Source organism: Protopterus annectens, chromosome 4.part1 (genome assembly GCF_019279795.1).
Source record: "Protopterus annectens isolate FY-2018-M chromosome 4.part1, PAN1.0, whole genome shotgun sequence".
Lineage (NCBI taxonomy): Eukaryota > Metazoa > Chordata > Ceratodontiformes > Protopteridae > Protopterus > Protopterus annectens.
Genome location: NC_056734.1, coordinates 620,658,717 through 620,678,847, shown reverse-complemented (window position 1 = coordinate 620,678,847; position 20,131 = coordinate 620,658,717). Strand labels below are relative to the sequence as shown.

Sequence of the window (20,131 nt, the reverse complement as noted above, 5' to 3'; positions counted from 1 at the left end):
CGGGATCCTACTAGATGTGTATAAGAGAAGAAAACTTGTGAAGTGGTAGTTATTTCTCTCCTCGTGGGTCACAAAAGATGCCTGTTCAGAAAAAGCAAAAAAGTTAATCATTGTTTGCTTGAAGTCATGGTATCTATAAAAACGATGATTTTCTTACCTTATATAAGAACTTATTACAGATAGTCTATCCTGGTACATAGCATTCATTACCTGTTAATCAGGTCAGTCAAAATATCCCTAAGGAAAACATATCAGATGTGTTTGATATAAACAGATTCAGAACTTTGTCTCCTACAGATTCTAGAGGACACTACTCTGATACTGAGGAAAACTGTTCCTTACAACCTCCTTGAGAAGTAATTGTCTCTTATCAGATTGAAGCCAGGATGAGTGAGAGGTTTTTATGAGAATTGAGGATTTTTTTTATGTGTTACAGATGCATTTACCGCATTCTACTCCTGTTCCTCCTTTAGTCCTAGCCTTGGAGAAGTTATATTCTGCTACATGTAGTAACTGATTTACAAGCAAATAGGGTTTACAAAGTTTCTCAAACTGCCTGTTTTTTATGTTTTTCTTTTGTTCTGACACTGTGACAAGTATGCTATGCCAACAAGGAACAGACTACTGTTATCATCCCAGCCTTCCCCTGTATATAATGAGGTAAATATTTTAGAACAGATTTGATATGAGAATTTCTTCTTCTTCTACCATTGAGACATATAGAATTCTCATAAGTGTATATGGAAGTTTGTGCTTTTTGTAATAGATAGGTTGAGTAATCTAGTTACTACTCTTTCCCCTGAAGGGAATGCCCATCTTAGTCTTATTGCTTCAGGCATGTCTTTAGTGTCTAAACATGTTTTAAGGAATATGTATGATTGTACAGATACAGGGTCTAAGGCCTCTTCTTCTGCTACCTATTTGAGAAGGTATTCCTGGGTACAGAATCAGAAGTTGTCTGATGAAGTAAAGTCTGAATTTTAGATAAAAAGTTTTATTTGGCTCATCTATTTTTCAGATCTACAAACAATTTGATGAATGAGGAAAATTAATACAGCGAGTCTCTTAAGATTTTTTCAGGCCCCTGTAGATTTGTCCCAAATCCCCTTCTACTCCTAGGAAACAGAACAGCTAATCACTACCTTCTGAGTCCAAACATTGGAACAAAAAAAAAAGACAATAGGAGAACAGTAACAATCAGGAACCTTTCCATAAAAGGGATAGTTTACAACTTCAGGATGGCTATGCGAGCATCCCCCCCTGCCAAAGTCTCTCAAAGCCTGTCCCAACGACTGGCTGTGTTCATACCCCTTTGGCAACAGATTGTGATAGGCTCATGGGTGTTAATGATGGTTTAGAAGTGGAAACAGCATTGGATATAAAAACCTCCTTTCATGGGCATTCCTCCCCACCTCCGAACCAACAGGATTCTTACCTGATGTTCCTCAAATTTTGCTTAGCCTAGGACTCTTAGAACCTGTTAACACAGAAAACAGCAGAAACCCCAGTATTCTCCTTCTCACCAGAATTTTATTTCATAAGCGCTTTCGTTTGGACCAATATCCAAACTTCTTCAGACAATGTTTCACAACAAACAAAATTTATATACATAATCAATTATCTAATTAGTCAATTGACTAAATAAACATCATCAACTCAATCACTTCATAAAACTATAAAAGCTGTATACTTTAAAAGTACCATTCGGGTTTTATGTATACTAGATGTCAAACAATAAATAAAACGTTAATAGATGAACCTGTGCCATTTTATTCAAAGGGCTACGGCATCTATTAATGAATGTTTCTGGTACCAAAGACCAAACATTCTTGGAGACTAGTTTTAAATCTTTCCTTCCTAAATCACTGTTTGGAACTTCCGGAATTCAAGATGTTAACCTTTCCAAGTCTGTTACATCTTATTGCCCTGGGAAGCTTTATGGTAAAAGTTAACTACATCTCTATCTGAACCTGGCAAATTTAAGGTTCATTTCATGGAAAGCTGTTCTTCTCATTGCTCTGACATCTGCAAAATGAGTATCTAAATTGCAAGCTTTCTTGGTGGGTAAACAATATTTGGTGTGCTGTGTGGATGGGATGTCAGATTCATATGTTTACACTAGGCTAATGACTACCAAGGTCATGCAACCCATCCCAGTTTTGTCCGCAAGTACCTTGAATGTCTATATGGTGGGGTATATTAGGAAGGAAGTAGCTATGAATTATGCATGGGGGGGGTATTTTAGTTGGATGAAATTCCTCTGACTACATGCATTATATACTAATGAAGCAAGGCTTGAACTCAGAACCTTTAGCTTATAAAACCAGGACCTTGACCACTTCAGTACTGAGGCTCAGTAAGAATGAATCCCTCATTCACGGCCAAGGATGTTTCAGTTTTCATTAAATCAGTTCATCAATCTCCCAGTGGTTTTTCCTAACCCTTAGAACCAGGGAGAAAGGATTCTGAATACTCTTAACTTACAGAAGCAGCCCAGGTACTATCCTGATAGAGTCGAGTCTTATAGGAAAGCTAACCAGCTATTTATTTCTTATGTTGGGGGCTAGGAAAGGACAACCCATGTCAAACAGACTTTTCCAGTGTACTGTCCTTGGATTTTTCTTTTTGTTATACCCACTGTGATAAACCCGTTGCAGGCAATTTCAAGGTATACTCTATGAGGGCCTTGTCTTCTTTAATGGCATGTGGAAAAGGGGTGGGATCTAGCAGCTTTTTAGAGACAGATACATGGTTGTCTGTGTATTCCTTTACAAGGAATTATAAACTAGATTTCTTTTTCTAGATCCAGGACTGGCTTTGCTGGGACCATTTTCCAGGAGTTCCTGGATCCATATCCTTCTTTCTCCCAGTTTGGATAGGCATTGGTAGTTAATCTACATAGCTTAAAGGCTACTGCAGCAGTGGGAAAGATGAGCATAATACAGCTGCATAAATTACCCATAACAGTAGATGTTCGAATTCTTCACTGCTGCAGTAGCTGCATCCACCCATCCCCCCTTAGTAGTTTGTATAGTTATTGTTGGTAAACAGTTTGGTGGTTACTTCTTGATGTGAAGTTGTTCACTCTCACCGTTCATTTATCACTGATGGGTTCGGAGCCGATCCTCAGCTCTGACACGGCCGACTAGCAAGCTCCAACTTCTCCAGTAGCTCAAGACCCCACCCCTTATCCCATAATGCACTGCTGGAATTACCTCAGATCTAGTTTGCTGTGGCACGGATCTCTTAGTTTCCAGCTTGGGAGTTTTTCAACTTTCAGCAAGTTATATTTTTTCTTTTTTATATACCCTTGTTCTATTCTTAGTAGCAGATATACTAGATAGCAGATAGTAGTTTTTTCTGAGTTTATACCCCTTTCCTCAGTATTATCTATCTTGCCTCTGGCCTTTTGGCCTTAGGGTTAGTGATTAGTCAGCGATCCCTTTTGGGACTTTTGTTTTGGATCTCTTATTACTGTTTGTAGTTATTTAGTTGTTAGTGCCTCTTTTGGGCTGTGTGTGTTTGTGTGAGTTACTTAGTTTAAAACAGCTCATAGTTAAACAGTGTGCTTGAGTTGTGTAATGTCTGAAGATAAGGACAAGCATCCAAAGTCTGGGTTTAAAAAAATGCCCAGACTGCGGACAGAAAATGTCAGTCACAGATGCCCATGTGCAGTGTGTTTACTGCTTGGGTGAGGTACATCTGCAAGAGTCTTGCACCATATGTCATTCCTTTTCCACAAGAGTGTTAGCTGACAGGAAGAGGAAATTGATTGATAGGGGTATCATTAATCACCCCTTTTTTGAGGCATTGTCTGACCAGGATGGAGCCAGTAAATCATCTAAATCTTCTAAGTCTTCCACTGATTCTAGATCCAAGAAAGGAAAGAGGTCAGAGAGTGTGGTGACTTCGGCTCCACTGCCCTTGGAGCTGACAGTCTGCTCTTTTTGGAACCGGGACATGACTTTGGAACCGGTTGCCAAAAAACCTCCTTCCATATTGCTTCAATTGGCTCCATCTGTCCACTCTTCCAGGTCCTCTGTCAGTCTGATCTGGATATGGAATGGCTGGTTCAGAAACTCTTAAAGACACCAGGCCTAGTTAAATTGCTGTCGGCTCAGACACAACCATCGGAGCCGAAGACCACTACCTTTGAATTGTCTGCTCCTCCTCCGAGCCATATCGGACCTTCAGAGCCGGAGGAGGCTGACCTGATGATTGTGGATCCTTTGGAGCCGACACCTGCTCCAGTGTCATCGGCTCCATCTGCTCAGACATTCTCGGTGCCAACCGGGGACTCTAGGAGCCAACACTCTCCATTCGGGTCCGGGGAGGATAGCCACACCGACTTGTCGGTGCCGACTCTTCCTCTCGGGGCCTCGACTTGGGTGAGCTCGGCTCCTACCTCGGGCTCAGAGCCCATGGCTTCGGTGCAGGAGGAGAACATGTCTTCATCAGAGCCATCGACTCCTTCTCATCGGAGCCGATGTGCATTCAATGCCATGAGGCGAGTGTTGTCTCCCAAGACTTCCTCATCTCAAGGTCTGGCCTGTGTCTGTTTCTGTTTCCTCTGGTCCTCCCAAACGTAGAGACCCAGAGCCTCAGGTAGCCCCACAGGGCGCTCCCTGCTCTTCTGAGACCTCTCCAGAAGTTCCCCCTGAAGGGGTTCCCAGGAAGAGATTATGCAAGAGGAGGCATTTGGATTCCCTCCAGGAGTCTATCACATCAGACACCAACCTGGATGAATCAGAAGGGTCCCCCAGATCCCCCTCTGAGGACATCTCCTTTACGGAGATTCTTGAAATCCTTAGGCAGAGGGGTGATTGGAAGTCCAAGAGCCCTACTGAGGATGAGTCGGTTCTCCTGAAGGCATTTGGGTCTCAACCTTCCACCTCTTGGGTATCTCCACCCTATGATGAGCTTATGGATCTGGTCTCTCATAGGCCGTGGGAGTCTCCAGAATCTATGGAACCTGTTCCTAGGAGGCCTACTAAGTTTATTTCAGCCCCTGTGGATAAGTCCTTTTTGACCAAGGGAGTCTTTGTTGATGCCATGGTGGTGGCGGCGGCAGCCACCAAAAAGGAAATGCCTGAGACTTCCTCATGTATCCATCCTCCTAACAGAGAATCTAGGATCATGGATAGATATGGGAAACGTATGTTCAGTTCAGCGGCTTTCTCACTCAGATCACTGAACTACTTGACACATTTTACCAGACTGCAGAGAGATCTCCTTAAGGAGTTGGGATATATTCTTCAGGGTGCTGTAGCTTTGAGTGTATCCGATGAGAATGCCACTCAGCTCTCTACCCTCAATTCGATAGTCAACTCGTCCATGCGTCTCGTATCATATGCAGCTGATGATTCGAGTAGAGCCGCAGATACAGGAATCGCTCTCTGTAGGCATGCCTGGATGCAACTCTGTTCCTTCGTGAACCCTTCAAGTCTTCTTTTACTAATACCCCATTTGACGGCTCATCTTTGTTTGGGCCAAAGGTGAAGGAGACTTTGACCAGATGTGAGCAAGAAGGAAAGACTCTGTCTGCCATCGGAGTCCATTTTTCCACCCCCACTCGACCCTTTCCCAAAGGTCAGAGGGGAGGAAAGATGTTGTTCCAGAAAGCCCAAGGAGCCTTTCAAGACACACATCGAGAGCCCCCCTCCAGAGGCAGAGGAGGGGGTTTCAATGGAAGACATCGCCCTAGTGGCAGAGGGGGTCAGCAACACCAGGGTGACAGATATCACTTCTCTGGTCAATCCTACCAGCGCTCCTGAAGGAAGGCCCAGCTGTCCTACTCTGGAGGCAGTCGGGGGTCGCTTATCTTTGTACCCTAAAGCCTGGCTAAATATAACAAATGACAGTTGGGTACAAAGTATCATTTCCAGAGGGTATTTCATACCATTCTCCAACCAGCCTCTTCCCGTCAAAAAAATCCCGGACGTTTCACCCAGTCACATGGGACAAACAGCAATAGAGGTACGCTGATTGCTAGAAAAAAAAGTCATCCAGCCAGTCCCAGCAGAACAGACAGGATTCGGAACTTACTCAAGGATCTTTTTGGTTCCAAAGAAAACAGGGGACTGGAGACGCATTTTGGATCTCAGCAGACTCAACCAATTTGTGAGAAAAGAGAAGTTCCGAATGGTCACACTACAATCCATACTCCCCTTGTTGGGGAAGGACAATTGGATGTGCTCGATCGATCTCAAGGATGCATACTACCACATAAAGATGGCCAGACCATCCAGAGATCACCTGCATTTCTGGCTGGGAGCCAATCACTATCAATTCCGAGCTCTGCCCTTTGGTCTCACTACAGCCCCAAGAGTGTTCACCAAGTTCATGGCAGTAGTCATGGCTCACCTGAGGCATCTAGGATTCCAGGTGTTTCCATATCTAGACGATTGGCTCCTTACCTCCACCACCAGGCATCAAATTCTTCAAGTGAGAGAGGCTACTCTGACACTCTGCGATCAGCTAGGCATTACAATTAACTTCGAAAAGTCTGCCTTGTTGCCATCGCAGCATATAGTTTTTATAGGGACAGTATTAGACACATCAACCACCACTCTCCACCTTCCGCCAGAAAGAATCCCTATTCATCACCAACACATCATGTCCCTAATATTAAAGAACAGAGCACCAGCAGCAGAGGTATTGAAAGTTTTAGGATTGATGGCGGCAGCTATTCTAGCACTCCCGTTAGCAAGGATGCATATGAGAATCCTTCAATGGCTTCTATTCATGCAATGGTTTTACCAAGAACTTCCAATGAGTCACATGATCCTGATAACAAATTCCTGCAAGAAGGATCTTCAGTGGTGGTTGACGTCTCTTCATGTCACAATAGGACATCCTTTCATGCTTCCCCCTCCAGTTGCCACTGTGACCACGGACACTTCCCTGATAGGGTGGGGCTATTTCAGGGAAAGGCTGTCCAAGGCACATGGACAGATCAAGAATCACATCTGCATATCAATGTCCTGGAGATGAGAGCAGTACTTCTAGCGTTGCAGTACTTTCAGGACTCTCTTCCTCTAGGGACAATTGCAATACAGACAGACAACATGTCAGTGGTCTGGTATCTGAACAAACAAGGTGGGACCAAGTCTTATTCTCTTTGCTGAGAAGCCCTCAGAGTATGACAGTGGGCACTTTCATCCCAGTGCTTTCTGTTGGCAACGCACATCCCGGGCAAATCCAACGTAATAGCGGACAGATTGAGCAGAGCAATCTTGTTGCCCCACGAATGGTCCCTCAAACAAGAGATTGTGCACAGGATCTTCCACAAATGGGGCCAGCCTTCCTGCGACCTCTTCGCCAGTCACATCAACAACAAATGTTGAAGCTATTTTGCCCTAATTCCCACACCAGGTCACTCCTTGAGGGATGCTGTTGTCCACGATTGTCTCCTTTATGCATTTCCTCCAATACCCCTGATATCCAAATTCTTACAGAAAGCAAAGTCGCTGGGATGGACAATCATCCTCATAGCCCCTCATTGCCCTCGGCAGATTTGGTTCCCGTTTCTTTACCATCATATTCTGAAAGATCCATGGATCCTGGACCCAGTTCCGGACTTGTTGACACATCTGTCAAGGGATCTTCACCCATCATTGCAGACACTGAAGCTAACCACTTGGCTGCTCCAATTCCCCGCATAGCCAGGTTCTGTAATCTTTCCCATGACACTAGCCAGATTTTGTTGGCTTCCCACAAACCTTCCATCAGAAAATTGTATCGTAGTAAGTGTAAGAGATTTTCCATTTGGGCTTCTTCCCACAACATTGACCCTTATCAAGCCCCATTGTATTCTATCTTACAATTCTTGGCAGAAATTTTCAACAAAGGAGCAGCTGCAGCTACGGTACGAGTACAATTAGCTGCTATATCTACTTTCCATCTAGGAATTGATGGTTTGAATATTATGGCTCACCAATTGTCTAAGGCTTTTCTAAAAGGTTCCTTTCACATAAGGCGTCCAGTGAAGACACCTTATTCCACCTGGAATTTGAATTTTATGTTATCTCATATCATTCTTCCTCCCTTTGAGCCTGCATCATCTTGTGAACTAAAATTCTTGTCATGGAAAACTATCTTCTTAGTAGCCATCACTTCTGCCCGTAGAGTGTCAGAGCTCCAAGCCCTTTCCATCAAGCCCCCTTACATGGTCTTCCATACTGACAGAGTATCTCTCAGGACTAATCCATCCTTTATGCCCAAAGTATGCTTTGAGGTTAACATTAATCAAGTCATTGAGTTGCCCGTTTTCTTCCCTAATCATACCAACAAATTGGAATATATGTTGCATAAACTCGATGTTCATAGACAACTTAGATTTTATTTGGACAGAACCAAAGACATTAGGAAATCAGATCAGCTCTTTGTGTCCTTTTCTGAGACCAAGGAAAGTAAACCAGTTGCTAAAACAACCCAGTCTAAGTTGCTGTCAGATTGCATCACCTATACATATGCTTGTAATAATATGCCCTTGTCTAGTAAGGTAAAACCTCATTCAACCAGAGCAGTTTCTACCTCATCAGCCTTTCAAGCCAAATTGCCTTGGATAACATCTGTGCAGCAGCCACCTGGTCTAAACCTCACACTTTTATAACTCATTACAAAGTGGATAAGGCCTCCAGGGACAGGGCTTCATTTGGTTCTATGGTTCTGAAGAGTGTACTTCCGTGAGCCACCCAAGATCAGGGTGCTAAGGACCCTACCCATCAGTGATGAATGAACGGCGAGATTGAACAACTTCACATAAAGAAGTTATGTACTCACCATAACGTTCCATGTGAGTTGTTTCATCTCGCCTTCATTCTCACGTCCCTCCCTCCTTCCCCCTCCTGGCTGACAGTTGACCTGGAGGCTGTCTTCATCCTGGTTTTTCAATGTGTATTCATTCCTAGACAGAATAATTACTGTACTATTATATGGTACGCAGCAAACAAGATCTGAGGTAATTCCAGCAGTGCATAATGGGATAAGGGGTGTGGTCTCGAGCTACTAGAGAACTTTGAGCTTGCTAGTCGGCTGTGTCGGAGCCAAGGATCGGCTCCGAACCCATCAGTGATGAATGAAGGTGAGATGGAACAACTCACATGGAACATTATGGTGAGTACATAACTTCTTTTTTGTTTAGTTCAGGATGAGTATGCTGATTCATAACTTTTAGGCAAGAAAGTCCTGAAGATTTTCTAGCCTGACTGCTGATTTTCTTTCTTCAGGGCTGACCAATCAACAGTCAGAGTGGAATTGTGGGAGAGAGCCAGAGCTTTTGGAAGCTGTCTGGTTGTTGCCTCTTGGGCAAGACACAACCCACAGAGCGTAAGGCTGCTGTAGCAGTGAGGAATTTGAACATCTATTGTTATGGGTAAATACATGTTACGCAACTGTAACATACATTTACCCATAACTCATGGCTTGAGGGAGAAATTGCTAAAAAAAAGTAGTCCATATTGTAGTAACACCGGTTGTTCAGTTAAGTGTCACATTTCTTTTTCATACCTTTTGTATTGTCTTTCTTGTCGGCAAATTCCATGTTGAAGATGTTTACTTTTTTACACCTTTTTGTGGAAAACAAATGTTAAGTATTATAAACAAAATAAATGTATATAATTTTGTGTATGTACATTAAATTCTGATTGCTGTTCTACCACTGCTGCAGTCCATCTAGTGTTTTGTAGCTGCTTTTAATGAACTGAAGAAGCCATTTTGAAGGCAATATTGGATTGAATGTATGGAGCAAAATGTGCAACTAGATTGGTCTTTTCTGTGTTAATAGGTCTGCTTGTCATTTAATCCTCAAAGTACACTGGTAGCTACTGGGAGCATGGATACAACAGCAAAATTGTGGGATATTCAGACAGGAGAAGAAGCTGTAACATTAGTTGTAAGTAATCTGAAATGTGTTTTTTTGTGTTTGCATAGATTTACAATCGTCATTGAATTGTCTATAATACTACAAAGATTGTTTACTGTGAAAGTGCTTACAGCAAAAATGTATATTCAGCATATTCACCCCATTTTGATTCAGTGAACAAATAATGTATTAGAAGAAAAAGGGATTATATCTGTATTGAATCATCATATACTTTGTAAACTTTAAATAAGCAGTTACTTAGTCTGAAATACTCTTGCAACAGATTGCACTTTGTGAACTAGTAGCAGCCAGCAGTAGGATTATCTCAGGAATGTTTTCTAGTAGGCATGACTTGCAATAGTATCTCAGTTAAGGAACTCACATTTCCTTATCTCACTACAGTGAACTAAGGAAAAATGCAGTTCACTAATTAGAAGCTTCAAAAGAGCATGTTTTTATTAGACTACTAGATTGTAACTTCTCATTTAAGACTTTTTGGTGAGGCATTTAACCAGCTTCTGATTGGAGGTATGAAGGCAATGCTCTATGCTGATATTGGTATTTATGCTATTTTGTAAGTGTAGCCATTTGAGAGGTTGCATAATAGTTAAGGTATTTACCTGATGGACACAAATCACTGAGTCTGATTCTCAGCTTTGGGAAAAATTGACTAGGCTTAAAATGGCCCACAAAGGCAGCTAGCCTTAGCACTAACCTGTGCTCTATGATGATTTCCACTAGTTTGCTCTGTCAAGCTCATATTGAAGTCATTTCAGCTACTTTGCTTTTTCTTCTGTGTTTTCAACAACATTGCATTTGTCCAATATCTTACTGCAGAATTAAAGCTATTAATTTGAAGGCCGCTGGTATGTCCTCTTCTGATATGTACATCTTGGCACACTCCTGAATTTTCTGCTATTCCTTTGCTCAGTGATACATAAAATTCAAAGCAACCAATGTGATGTTGCACACTAGGCTGAGTTAAATCTATCCCTCAAGCCGTAGCACTACCCAGATCATTTTTGTTCTTTGCAAATTATGAAGCTGTGTTCTTTCAAAGTTACGCAGCCAGTTGTGTTGAAAATTTCTGTTGATAAGTGCCAAAAATCTACAAGTTTTCCTGTAGGTAAGCCACAAGTCAGGACTGACACCTGCACAGCCCAACAAATATAGAGAGTCAGTAATTAGGCTTCTAGTGTTCTAAGAATATTGTGTAAGATACACAAAGACAGGCACAACAAACTTTTACTAAAACACAGTAGACAAAAAATGACGACAGCTGAAAACGTTTTAAAATAATATTCCTCTGTCTTGGATTTTTATTGTAAGTAAATCTTGTTATGGTGCATTAAAGTAAAGAAAATGTAACATCATATTCATTAAGCGAGGGTTTGCCTAGAATCCCCCTGTACTGTATAGAAAGACATTTTTTTGTAGTTTTTTTTTTTTGAAGTTCCAGAACCAGAATTATGTGTACTAGCTCATTTTGTTATTTTATGTATGGAATTCTTGACACATACATGGTATAAAATAAATTTTAAGTCAGGCAGAGTACATGTTCTCCAGGAATTTATTTTTTACTGGATCTTACTTGCAAATTAAATGATAATGCACAGAAGTTAAGCCAAAAACACAATGGCAGAGATTCTTCTGTGTTTTTTTTTTGGCCTTGTCTTACTATAAGAAATATTAGCCATGATATTCCTTCTTGGTGTAGAGGCTCACAGGAATCACTGCATTCTTTTTTTCATATACAGTAACAATCCAGTAACTTTATTACAATTTCTGTCAGTCCTCATCTCTCTCTTCTTGTTGGTATCTAAACAGAATACCATTCATATTTTTCTACAGGCATTAGTAGTATTTTTATAGGACATGGATACATTGCAATACATCAAAAAAGTTACCAAGAAGGTGCTTGCTGTTTCATGTACTTTTTTAAGATATAACTCTTCCCAATAACTCAAATCATTTGCCAAATGGAATCAAGATTTTATTTATATATTTGTTTTCCTAATTTGTTGACCAAGTGGGTAAGTTGCTCTTAGGATACATTTTTACCATAACCCAAGCAATGAGCAAATACACGATTTTCAGTTTTACATTTGTCATTAGTCACAGAATACATGACAAAAATAAATTCCTTATAAATACAAATAGTCTTTAATCAATGTTTACATGTCAGGGAGCCAGTTCCTTATGAAGCAAAAAGGTACAAATCCAAAAGGAACAGTTTTGCAAATGACAGTTTTAGCCTAGCATGATTAACATTTTTAACTGCATTTAAAGTGATTTCCCAATGTTGTGATATGCGTTGTGGAAGCTGCTGAATAAAGTACCGCAGTGGATGTTTTCATTTGCCTATAGTTATATATTTGGGTAATTTTTTAATAAAAAGCTTTGTAAACTTTTTTCAGCCATGGCCCAAATAGATGTAATATATACTGCTATGACGTTACTTTGGGGTAACATCTGTTGCATCAACTTTAATAGGGCACCTCGCATGTGCGGTGGCACGACCATTGAAATCTATGGACACAACAGATGTTTTTTCTACACTGACACCACTAAAGTTAAAGTTTGCTATTTTTCCCCAGTAATGCTAATGTATGGAAATCATATTTTTATAAGTGTTTATCTCATAGAAGTAGAACAAGAAAATGGTCTCTGATGGGCAAAGGTGCTATTGGCAGTTTTTGCACCACATGCAGAGGTGCAAAAGTAAGAGTTGAAAACAATGGAAATCCGCTTTAACATATTGCAGCAAATAACTATTATAGCCAAGTTACAGGTAACATTTAACTCTTGACTGCATCACAAACACTTGTAAAGGTCATGTACTACATTCTAATTTTAACATTCAACTCGCAAACTGTAAGGAACACGTCGACAATAAGTATAAAACAAAACAACTTGTTCCTCTACCCGTACACAGTTCCACACCGACACACACTGAGAGTAAAACATTTGTTTAATACAAATAAAATTCAGAAGAATTTTATTTGTATTAAACAAATGTTTTACTCTCAGTGTGTGTCGGTGTGGAACTGTGTACGGGTAGAGGAACAAGTTGTTTTGTTTTATACTAATTTTAACATTGTATAAATCTTGAATAGCATGTTTAATATGTTGCCTCTGAACATTTCTCAAAAAAGAGCAGTGATAAGTTCTCCAGCACTTCAAGCACTGATGGCTGAACTACATACAAATCAAAAATGCAGTAATCATGGAGCACCATTACCAGAATAATGAAACTGAGAGCAATTGTGAGAAAATGACTGAGCAGGTGTTTGAATAAGCGAATGATTCATATAAATGAGGTAACAAAGTTATTGCTGGATTATAGCAGGTACGTTTATAAAATATTGTTAGAGGTTAGTTCTTGCTGTAGGTAACTGACTAGTTAATGACAAAACTGTGTAAGCCTCTAAGTGCCACAGATACCATGATCATTCAACCCTAATTAGGCAAGTCATTGAGTATAATGCCCCCTTTGGCACATATTTGTCCAAATAGATGCAAAACAGACACGGAGATAAAACTGTGTAAGCCTCTAAGTGCCACAGATACCATGATCATTCAACCCTAATTAGGCAAGTCATTGAGTATAATGCCCCCTTTGGCACATATTTGTCCAAATAGATGCAAAACAGACACGGAGATACCTTACACAAAGGATTCAAGGCATAAACAATATATCCTTCATGAACAAACTCAATTTCCTGTCACTATACTTGGTATCCTACAAACTGTTAAGAGGTCACCTTTGTCTGACATGCAAGGCATCTTGTGACCCAATGCTGATGGATTTGTTACACATTATCAAGTAAAATGGCATCAGAAATACTTGGTCTAAGGATATAAACCTCTTCTGCACCATCAACGGAATGGATTGGCGGGACATGTATATCTCACAGGGGATACCTCTGCCCTAGGACTGACTTCCCATCCACATAAAACAAAGCTCGTCCCTGTCCATATTCAAACACAACTTGGATCTATGTATGGGAAATGGAAAATTTACCCCAGGCCTGCCTGCTGTGCTAATAATTGACAGAGGCAGCTTGTAAATGCTTTATCTATTGCATGTGTTCCCTGAAATTATCTAGATTCTATGGTATGATCCCAGTTATTCTCACTGGGAGTAATATATATAATTATTAAACACTGGATGGGTAAGGCCAATGTAACACCAACTGGGGTAAGTTAATTTAAGCACTAAAGGGAAACTGGCAAGGTTTGAAATGGCCCAAAAGGGCATTTAGCTTAGTACCTTCCTATGAACCTTTGATGCTGGCTAGTTGCTATCTGTAGATCTATCTATTTATCAATCTCATATCTACCTATATATGTGTGTGTGTGTGTGTGTGTGTGTGTGTGTGTGTGTGTGTGTGCGCATGTGTATATATACAGACACACACATACACAGAGAGATAGATATATGTACATGCTTTTTGTCATTTGGTTGAATGACAGTTTTGTCTAAGTGAAAGTGATATAAGAAAATGGTTAAAAGTCAATTTAGTGGAATGAAAATTTGGATGAAATTCAGTTTTAGTGATTATGGCATACATGCATATAGTTCTGTAACACAGAAGTAGGAACATGTAGAAGTGTATGAAGAAGCTTTAGCAGGTCCTTGTAGTTACCTGTACATAATCACTGCTGATGTGGTTTGTATATGTGCACTGTTTCACTGTGTGCAGTATTATCACTTTTCTACTCAGTTCTGTGACTTGTTGTATTAGTATATTTATGTAACCTGGGTGTAGTGGCCATGCTTTGCTTCAAAAACATTGTTTTTGAAAAGTTTTGCATTGTGTTTTTGAGTGTATAATTTTTATTAAATTTGTATTAGGTTAAATAGTGTTTCATTGAAACTGACTTTCAACCATTTTGACTTGGTGAGTTTTCTTAAGACAAAATTGTTGTTTGTGTATATATGTGGACATCTCTCTCTCTCTCTCTCTGTATATATATATATATATATATATATATATATATATATATATATATATATATACACACACACACACACACACACACACACACACACACACACATATATATGTTTGTCTTGCTTGAGTACATTTAGAAAAAGTCAGTAAATCACCTGGAAAGGAATATAAATACAAATTAATTTAGCTTGATCACATTTCTAGTGTTTATATAATCAGTCACATTCAAGTAATTTAATAGCAGGTTTTGCTCAATGATTGTAAAACTGCAATGACTTATACATATTAGAGTATATTGCAGGACAAACCGGAACAATTTATAGTCAGTTTTCAAGTTTAAGTAGATTAATTTATGCAAAAAAGTAAAAGCTTGATTTGATGTGGTGTGTGGTATAGCTAGAAATGAAAAGTTAGCTGTCCAGTAAGGTTTAACAGTCATTCTTGAGCCATAGAAGATAAAAGTTAACATTCAAAAAATGTCTTTCCACAGATCTTTTTGGGTCTGATTGCACTCCACCCTATAGTAATCCAGACTACAACATTAGTTATGGAGATGTCAGTCCTACAACAAGATAGTTTCAATAATTTCAAGCATCTTCTTCAGCAAGCAGAGCAACAGTCCATGTTCATCATATTGATCATCTCTCCAGTTGCCTTACTATATAGGTTGTATCCTACCAAGGACATAATAGCTAGCCAGCTTCCAGAGATTCAGGGCACCTTCCACATGCCCAAACTGTCAGGCAGCTTGAGCTCAGCTGACTAAAAGATAAGCTGGGCACCAAGCCCTTCAGAGCTTTACTGCCGTCAAAGAGTATGCTTCTCCAAGGCTGTTGAAGATCGAAGATTGGTTTGTGGTGTTGCTTTGCTGGGCAGATAAATTCTCTATGAGGAAAATGTTGCTTTTTATAAATGTTGTTTTATGTCTTTCCTCTTCAGGAAAGTTATTTTAAGCTTGTTGTTTTGTGTTTTAACAGACTGCCATGAGACTGTATCTTACTTTTAAATAGGAGCACTTTTTTCTTGTCAGTTTAAACGTTATGTAAAGTAACTGAAAAACATGTTTTCTGTGGAGAATTATTTTACTTTTGTAGGGCTGGCAAAGTTTTTAAAGTGTTTTTTTTTTTTTTGTCAAAAAAGTGACTTTTAAAGACTTGTAGTTTTGACTGACATTTGCTGCTTCTCTTACCTGGGAAAGAGGCACCATTTTTGGCTTGACCATGTAACAAACTACTGGCCCTGTGGTCGGTCCTTCTTCCAGCCACAAAAAGAAAAAAGTTAAGCAAACAGCCTTTGCCGTCATAGTAAGCTAGCAATTTGACTCAGCTGGAGGTGGGTGACTCTCTGTGGCCATTGCTTGTATGCCACACCACTCATCATTTACCCTGGATCCTTGTGCTGTAGCACCTGCAGCTACAGTGGACCAGGGTTTAGCCACATAATCTGCAGCTGTTTGGGTCCCATCAGTGGGCAAGGGAGACCCAGTCTTGTTGGTCCTGGGAGATTGGACAGGGAAGGTTTCTATGCTGTGCCAGAATGCTGTGGACATCTCTGGGGAAGCTGCTGCTGCCATTAATAACATGGTTCGCCCCATTTTTCCTGTCAAAAAGAAACAGAAAACTAAGCATGTATCTACTCCTGCTCAAATTTATTCGAATGGGAGTAGTTACTGGGTCTAGCTCAGGGTTTAATTCAGGCTGTTGATACTTTTTGTAAAGTAGTTTCTGGTAAAAGAAAGACAGATACATATTTTCCTGACAAGATTCAAGATTCTAAATCTGAACAGAAAAATCAATGTAAAGATACTTTTTTCCATTAGATTTCTGATTTAGACTCAAAGGAGAGCTCAGTTTCTGATTCTGTCTGCGGGAGTTTCTCTTTCTCTGAGACTTTCTCTAAAATGTGCCACTGTTTTCAGTGAGAGAACACTGAGTTGTTAAAGAAGGATTTTCCACACCTCACGCCCATTCCTCCTGCTGTGTCTGCTTTAGAGGATGTGTGTGTCATTGACTGCAATTTTTCTGATAGTCAGCCAGCAGACCCTAAGAAGCAGAAAGGCTGTATAATGTTCATATGAGGTTACTAGGCTAATAGCCCTAGAGCCCTTACAATCCTAGAAATATTTATCCCAAATTGCCCCATTTGGTGGTTAGGTGAGTGAAGTTCACAGAGGTAAGGTCTATGATAGTTAATACTGACTTCCTCTGTCCAGGAGAGACATGGGCGCCACCCCAGGAGTGAATTTGTGATCACCCATCCATTGATTTAGGTTACGTTTGAAGAGTGTCAGGGAGGAGCTCTGTTTCATGTGAATTGGAAACTTGTTCCAGAGAAGTGGCAGTCTCTGGGAGCTGCATCTGTCTCTCCCGCATGACCTGTTTATGTTCGAGGCTAGGTTAAGATCCCTAGAGTGAGTGACCCTCCTGCAGTTTGATTTACGAATGTGTAGCATTTCCATCAGGGTTGGGTCAGCGACTGCTCTGTAAGCCAGGCACAGGTCACTCCTTAGCAACCTGTAGGAGACAGAATACAGTGACAGGACTTTCAGTCTTTCTGCATAAGACTTGTTTTGTGTATTCTGTAATTTCATGGTGAGAAACCTCTGTGGTCTCTCCACTTGTTGCATGTGTCTGGTGAGGTACATATAAAAGGAAGCATTGCACTCAATTATTGATTTGATGAGAGCCATGTATAATGGAATTATAACATCCTTAGAAATAGATGCAATACATTTACTTATAAGATGTGCCACATATAAGGATTTCCTTACTGCTGTGGATACATGGTGGTCAAAATTCAGATTGCTATCATCCTGAGTACCGAGATCATGTACCACTGGATCTACACGTAGGGTGTGCTGTCTATAATGTAATTAGCATGGATGTCAGCTTTTCCAAATGGAATGATAATGCATTTTACTGCATTTAGCTTTAATCCATGGCTTCAGCACTAATCATTTGTCTGCGGTATATTAACTTTGTTGGGGGACTCAGTGATTGCTCCCAGTTCGCAATCATCAGTGAACTTGGTCAGTCACAGGCCATCCAAATTTGCCTGGACTTCTGAGAAATAAATTCCAAACAGTAAGGGGCCCAGCACAAAACTGTGTGGTATGCCACAGATAACTGTTTTTTCGCTAGAGGTGAAGTCACCCACTTTGACAGTATGTGCCTTCTCCGTGAGACATTTGGCTACCCATCTGATATTGTAGGGGTTAATTCCCAAATGGGAGAGATTCTCTTAATACCTGAGTGGGGGATTGTGTCAAATGCCTTAGTTAGGTGAAGATAGGCAGTACGCACTGTCTTTCCTTTCTCGAATAACTCAGTCATGTTTAACAGGCATGATCTACCTTTAATGAATCCAAATTGGGTTGGGTCCAGACTTTGGAGATTACCTATGTTCTTGTTACTAAGGCCCATAATGATTCTTTCCATGGCCTTGCAGTCAAGTTTATGGGCCTATAATTCCCAGGGTTGGTTGATGGTCTCACTTAATGCAGAGGGGTTTTCTGTTGCTGTCCTCTATTTCGCCAGAACATAGCCAGTTCACAGGCTGTGGTTAAACAGGGATCCTATTGGGTCTGCTAGGTCATGTTTTAAGTTGTTTAAAAGGCAACCTGGGATGTTGTTTGGTCCCACTGATGCCATGTTTTTGGCCTTGGAGAGCACCAGGATGACCTGCTGTCTTGAGATAATAGGCTTATGAATGGTGGCAGGTATACTTGAGAAGATGACTGGAGAGGACAGGGGGGTGAAGTTTGCTTCAAATTGGTCAGCTAGCAGGTTGGTTATTACTGCCAGTTAAGTATGGGTGGTGCCATCTACAACCAGTTAAGCACATAGCTGGATATTCCCTTTCAGATGTGGTTAACAAATGGCTTGTGATTATCCTTAGCTAGGGAGGCACATTTTGCTTTATAATTTGCTTTGGAAGATTTAACAAGATCTCTAATTTGTTTGTTTGAGCTAGAGAGGGATTTCTTCCTCTGCTGAACCAGTTCCCTCTTGTTCCTTAGTCTTTTAATTTTTTTACACTAATCTCAATCCTAATACAGCAGCTGTAGCTTTACTTGACCACCAGTGCTGCTAAGCACTTAGTTAATTCCAATCCTAGTCTTTCTGATAAGGCTGGGCAAATTGTTGATAAGTATGGGGGGAAAAGTGCTTACTTCTGCAACTTTTATTTCAGAATTTTGAATTGTCAGGCTCATATGTTAAAGTTTGTTCTAATTGTGAAAGTATGAGGAATGTTTATTCTACAGTTCCTTCTTGTGAAGAAGAATCTGCTTTAATTAACTAGTTTATTCTATTCTACAGGTCACCACTTGTTTACAGCATGTGCATGACTCTGTGCATACTTTCTCCAGGGCTATGACCACCTGTACTGTTTTGAGGATGTCTGCATGGCTGCATTCTCTAAATCTCCCTGGTGATGTTACAAATGAAGTTTTAAATTAATCTTTAGATAGAGATTTAGTGTTTGGCCCCTCTGCTACAGAGGTGATTAAAAATGTGTTATGAAAGGGGTAAGCTGATCCAGAGAATCTCTAAGATTTTCATCCCTCCTTTTCCATGTTTTCCAAGGGAATTTCTAATTTCTCATCCAGTTTTGGCAAAAAGCAGAATAAACAGTCTCAACAAAATATAGGTAAACAGATGTTGAGATAGAAATGGCAACGGGGTTCCAAAAAGAAACTTTGAACCTCCCAAATCCAAGGACAGTGCAACAAGACTGAATGACTTTTTAAAAAAACTTATGACCACCTCCCACCCTGGCCCCTTTTTTCTTCCAGAAAGCCTGAATCTCCATTCTTCTCTCCAGCAACAAATAGTTTCCATTCTGAAAATCCTTCTGAAAATCATTCATCATGGTTACAAATGACAGTGGGAGGGAATTCCTCCTTTCCAGGAGGTCATTCGTCATCCTCCAGATCAAACTCTTGTTTCCCCAGTTCTTCATCACTTGCTCTCTTAAGTAGTGGTAGAAGCAGTCCCTCTTTCCCAGGTGGGGAACGTTTTTTATTCAAGGATGTTCCTAGTGCCAAAGAAAGAAAATTCTTGGACACCAGTTCTGAATCTTTCATTCCTAAACCTGTTTGTGATAGTGAACAAATTCAAAATTATGTCACTTCACAGCCTGTTATCTCTTCTTTCTCTTTGAAGTTTCCTGGCACATTAAACTTAAAAGATGCTTATCAACACATCCCTGTTCATCCATACTTCAGATGTTTCTTAAGATTATGTGTTTCTGGGCATCATTATCACTTCTCTGCCTTACCCTTTGTTCTATCCATTGGATCAAGAGT

At 40.3% G+C, this 20,131-nt stretch overlaps 1 protein-coding gene across 1 annotated transcript in view; it reads left to right on the top strand.

Annotated features, from left to right (window-relative positions):
• The window catches only part of DAW1 (dynein assembly factor with WD repeats 1), a 1,156,427-nt gene that overhangs the window by 537,370 nt on the left and 598,926 nt on the right, over positions 1-20,131 (top strand). Inside the window, exon 7 of the mRNA XM_044070429.1 lies at positions 9,788-9,895. Coding sequence (XP_043926364.1) covers positions 9,788-9,895 — 108 coding nt within the window. The remainder of the gene's footprint in view (positions 1-9,787; positions 9,896-20,131) is intronic.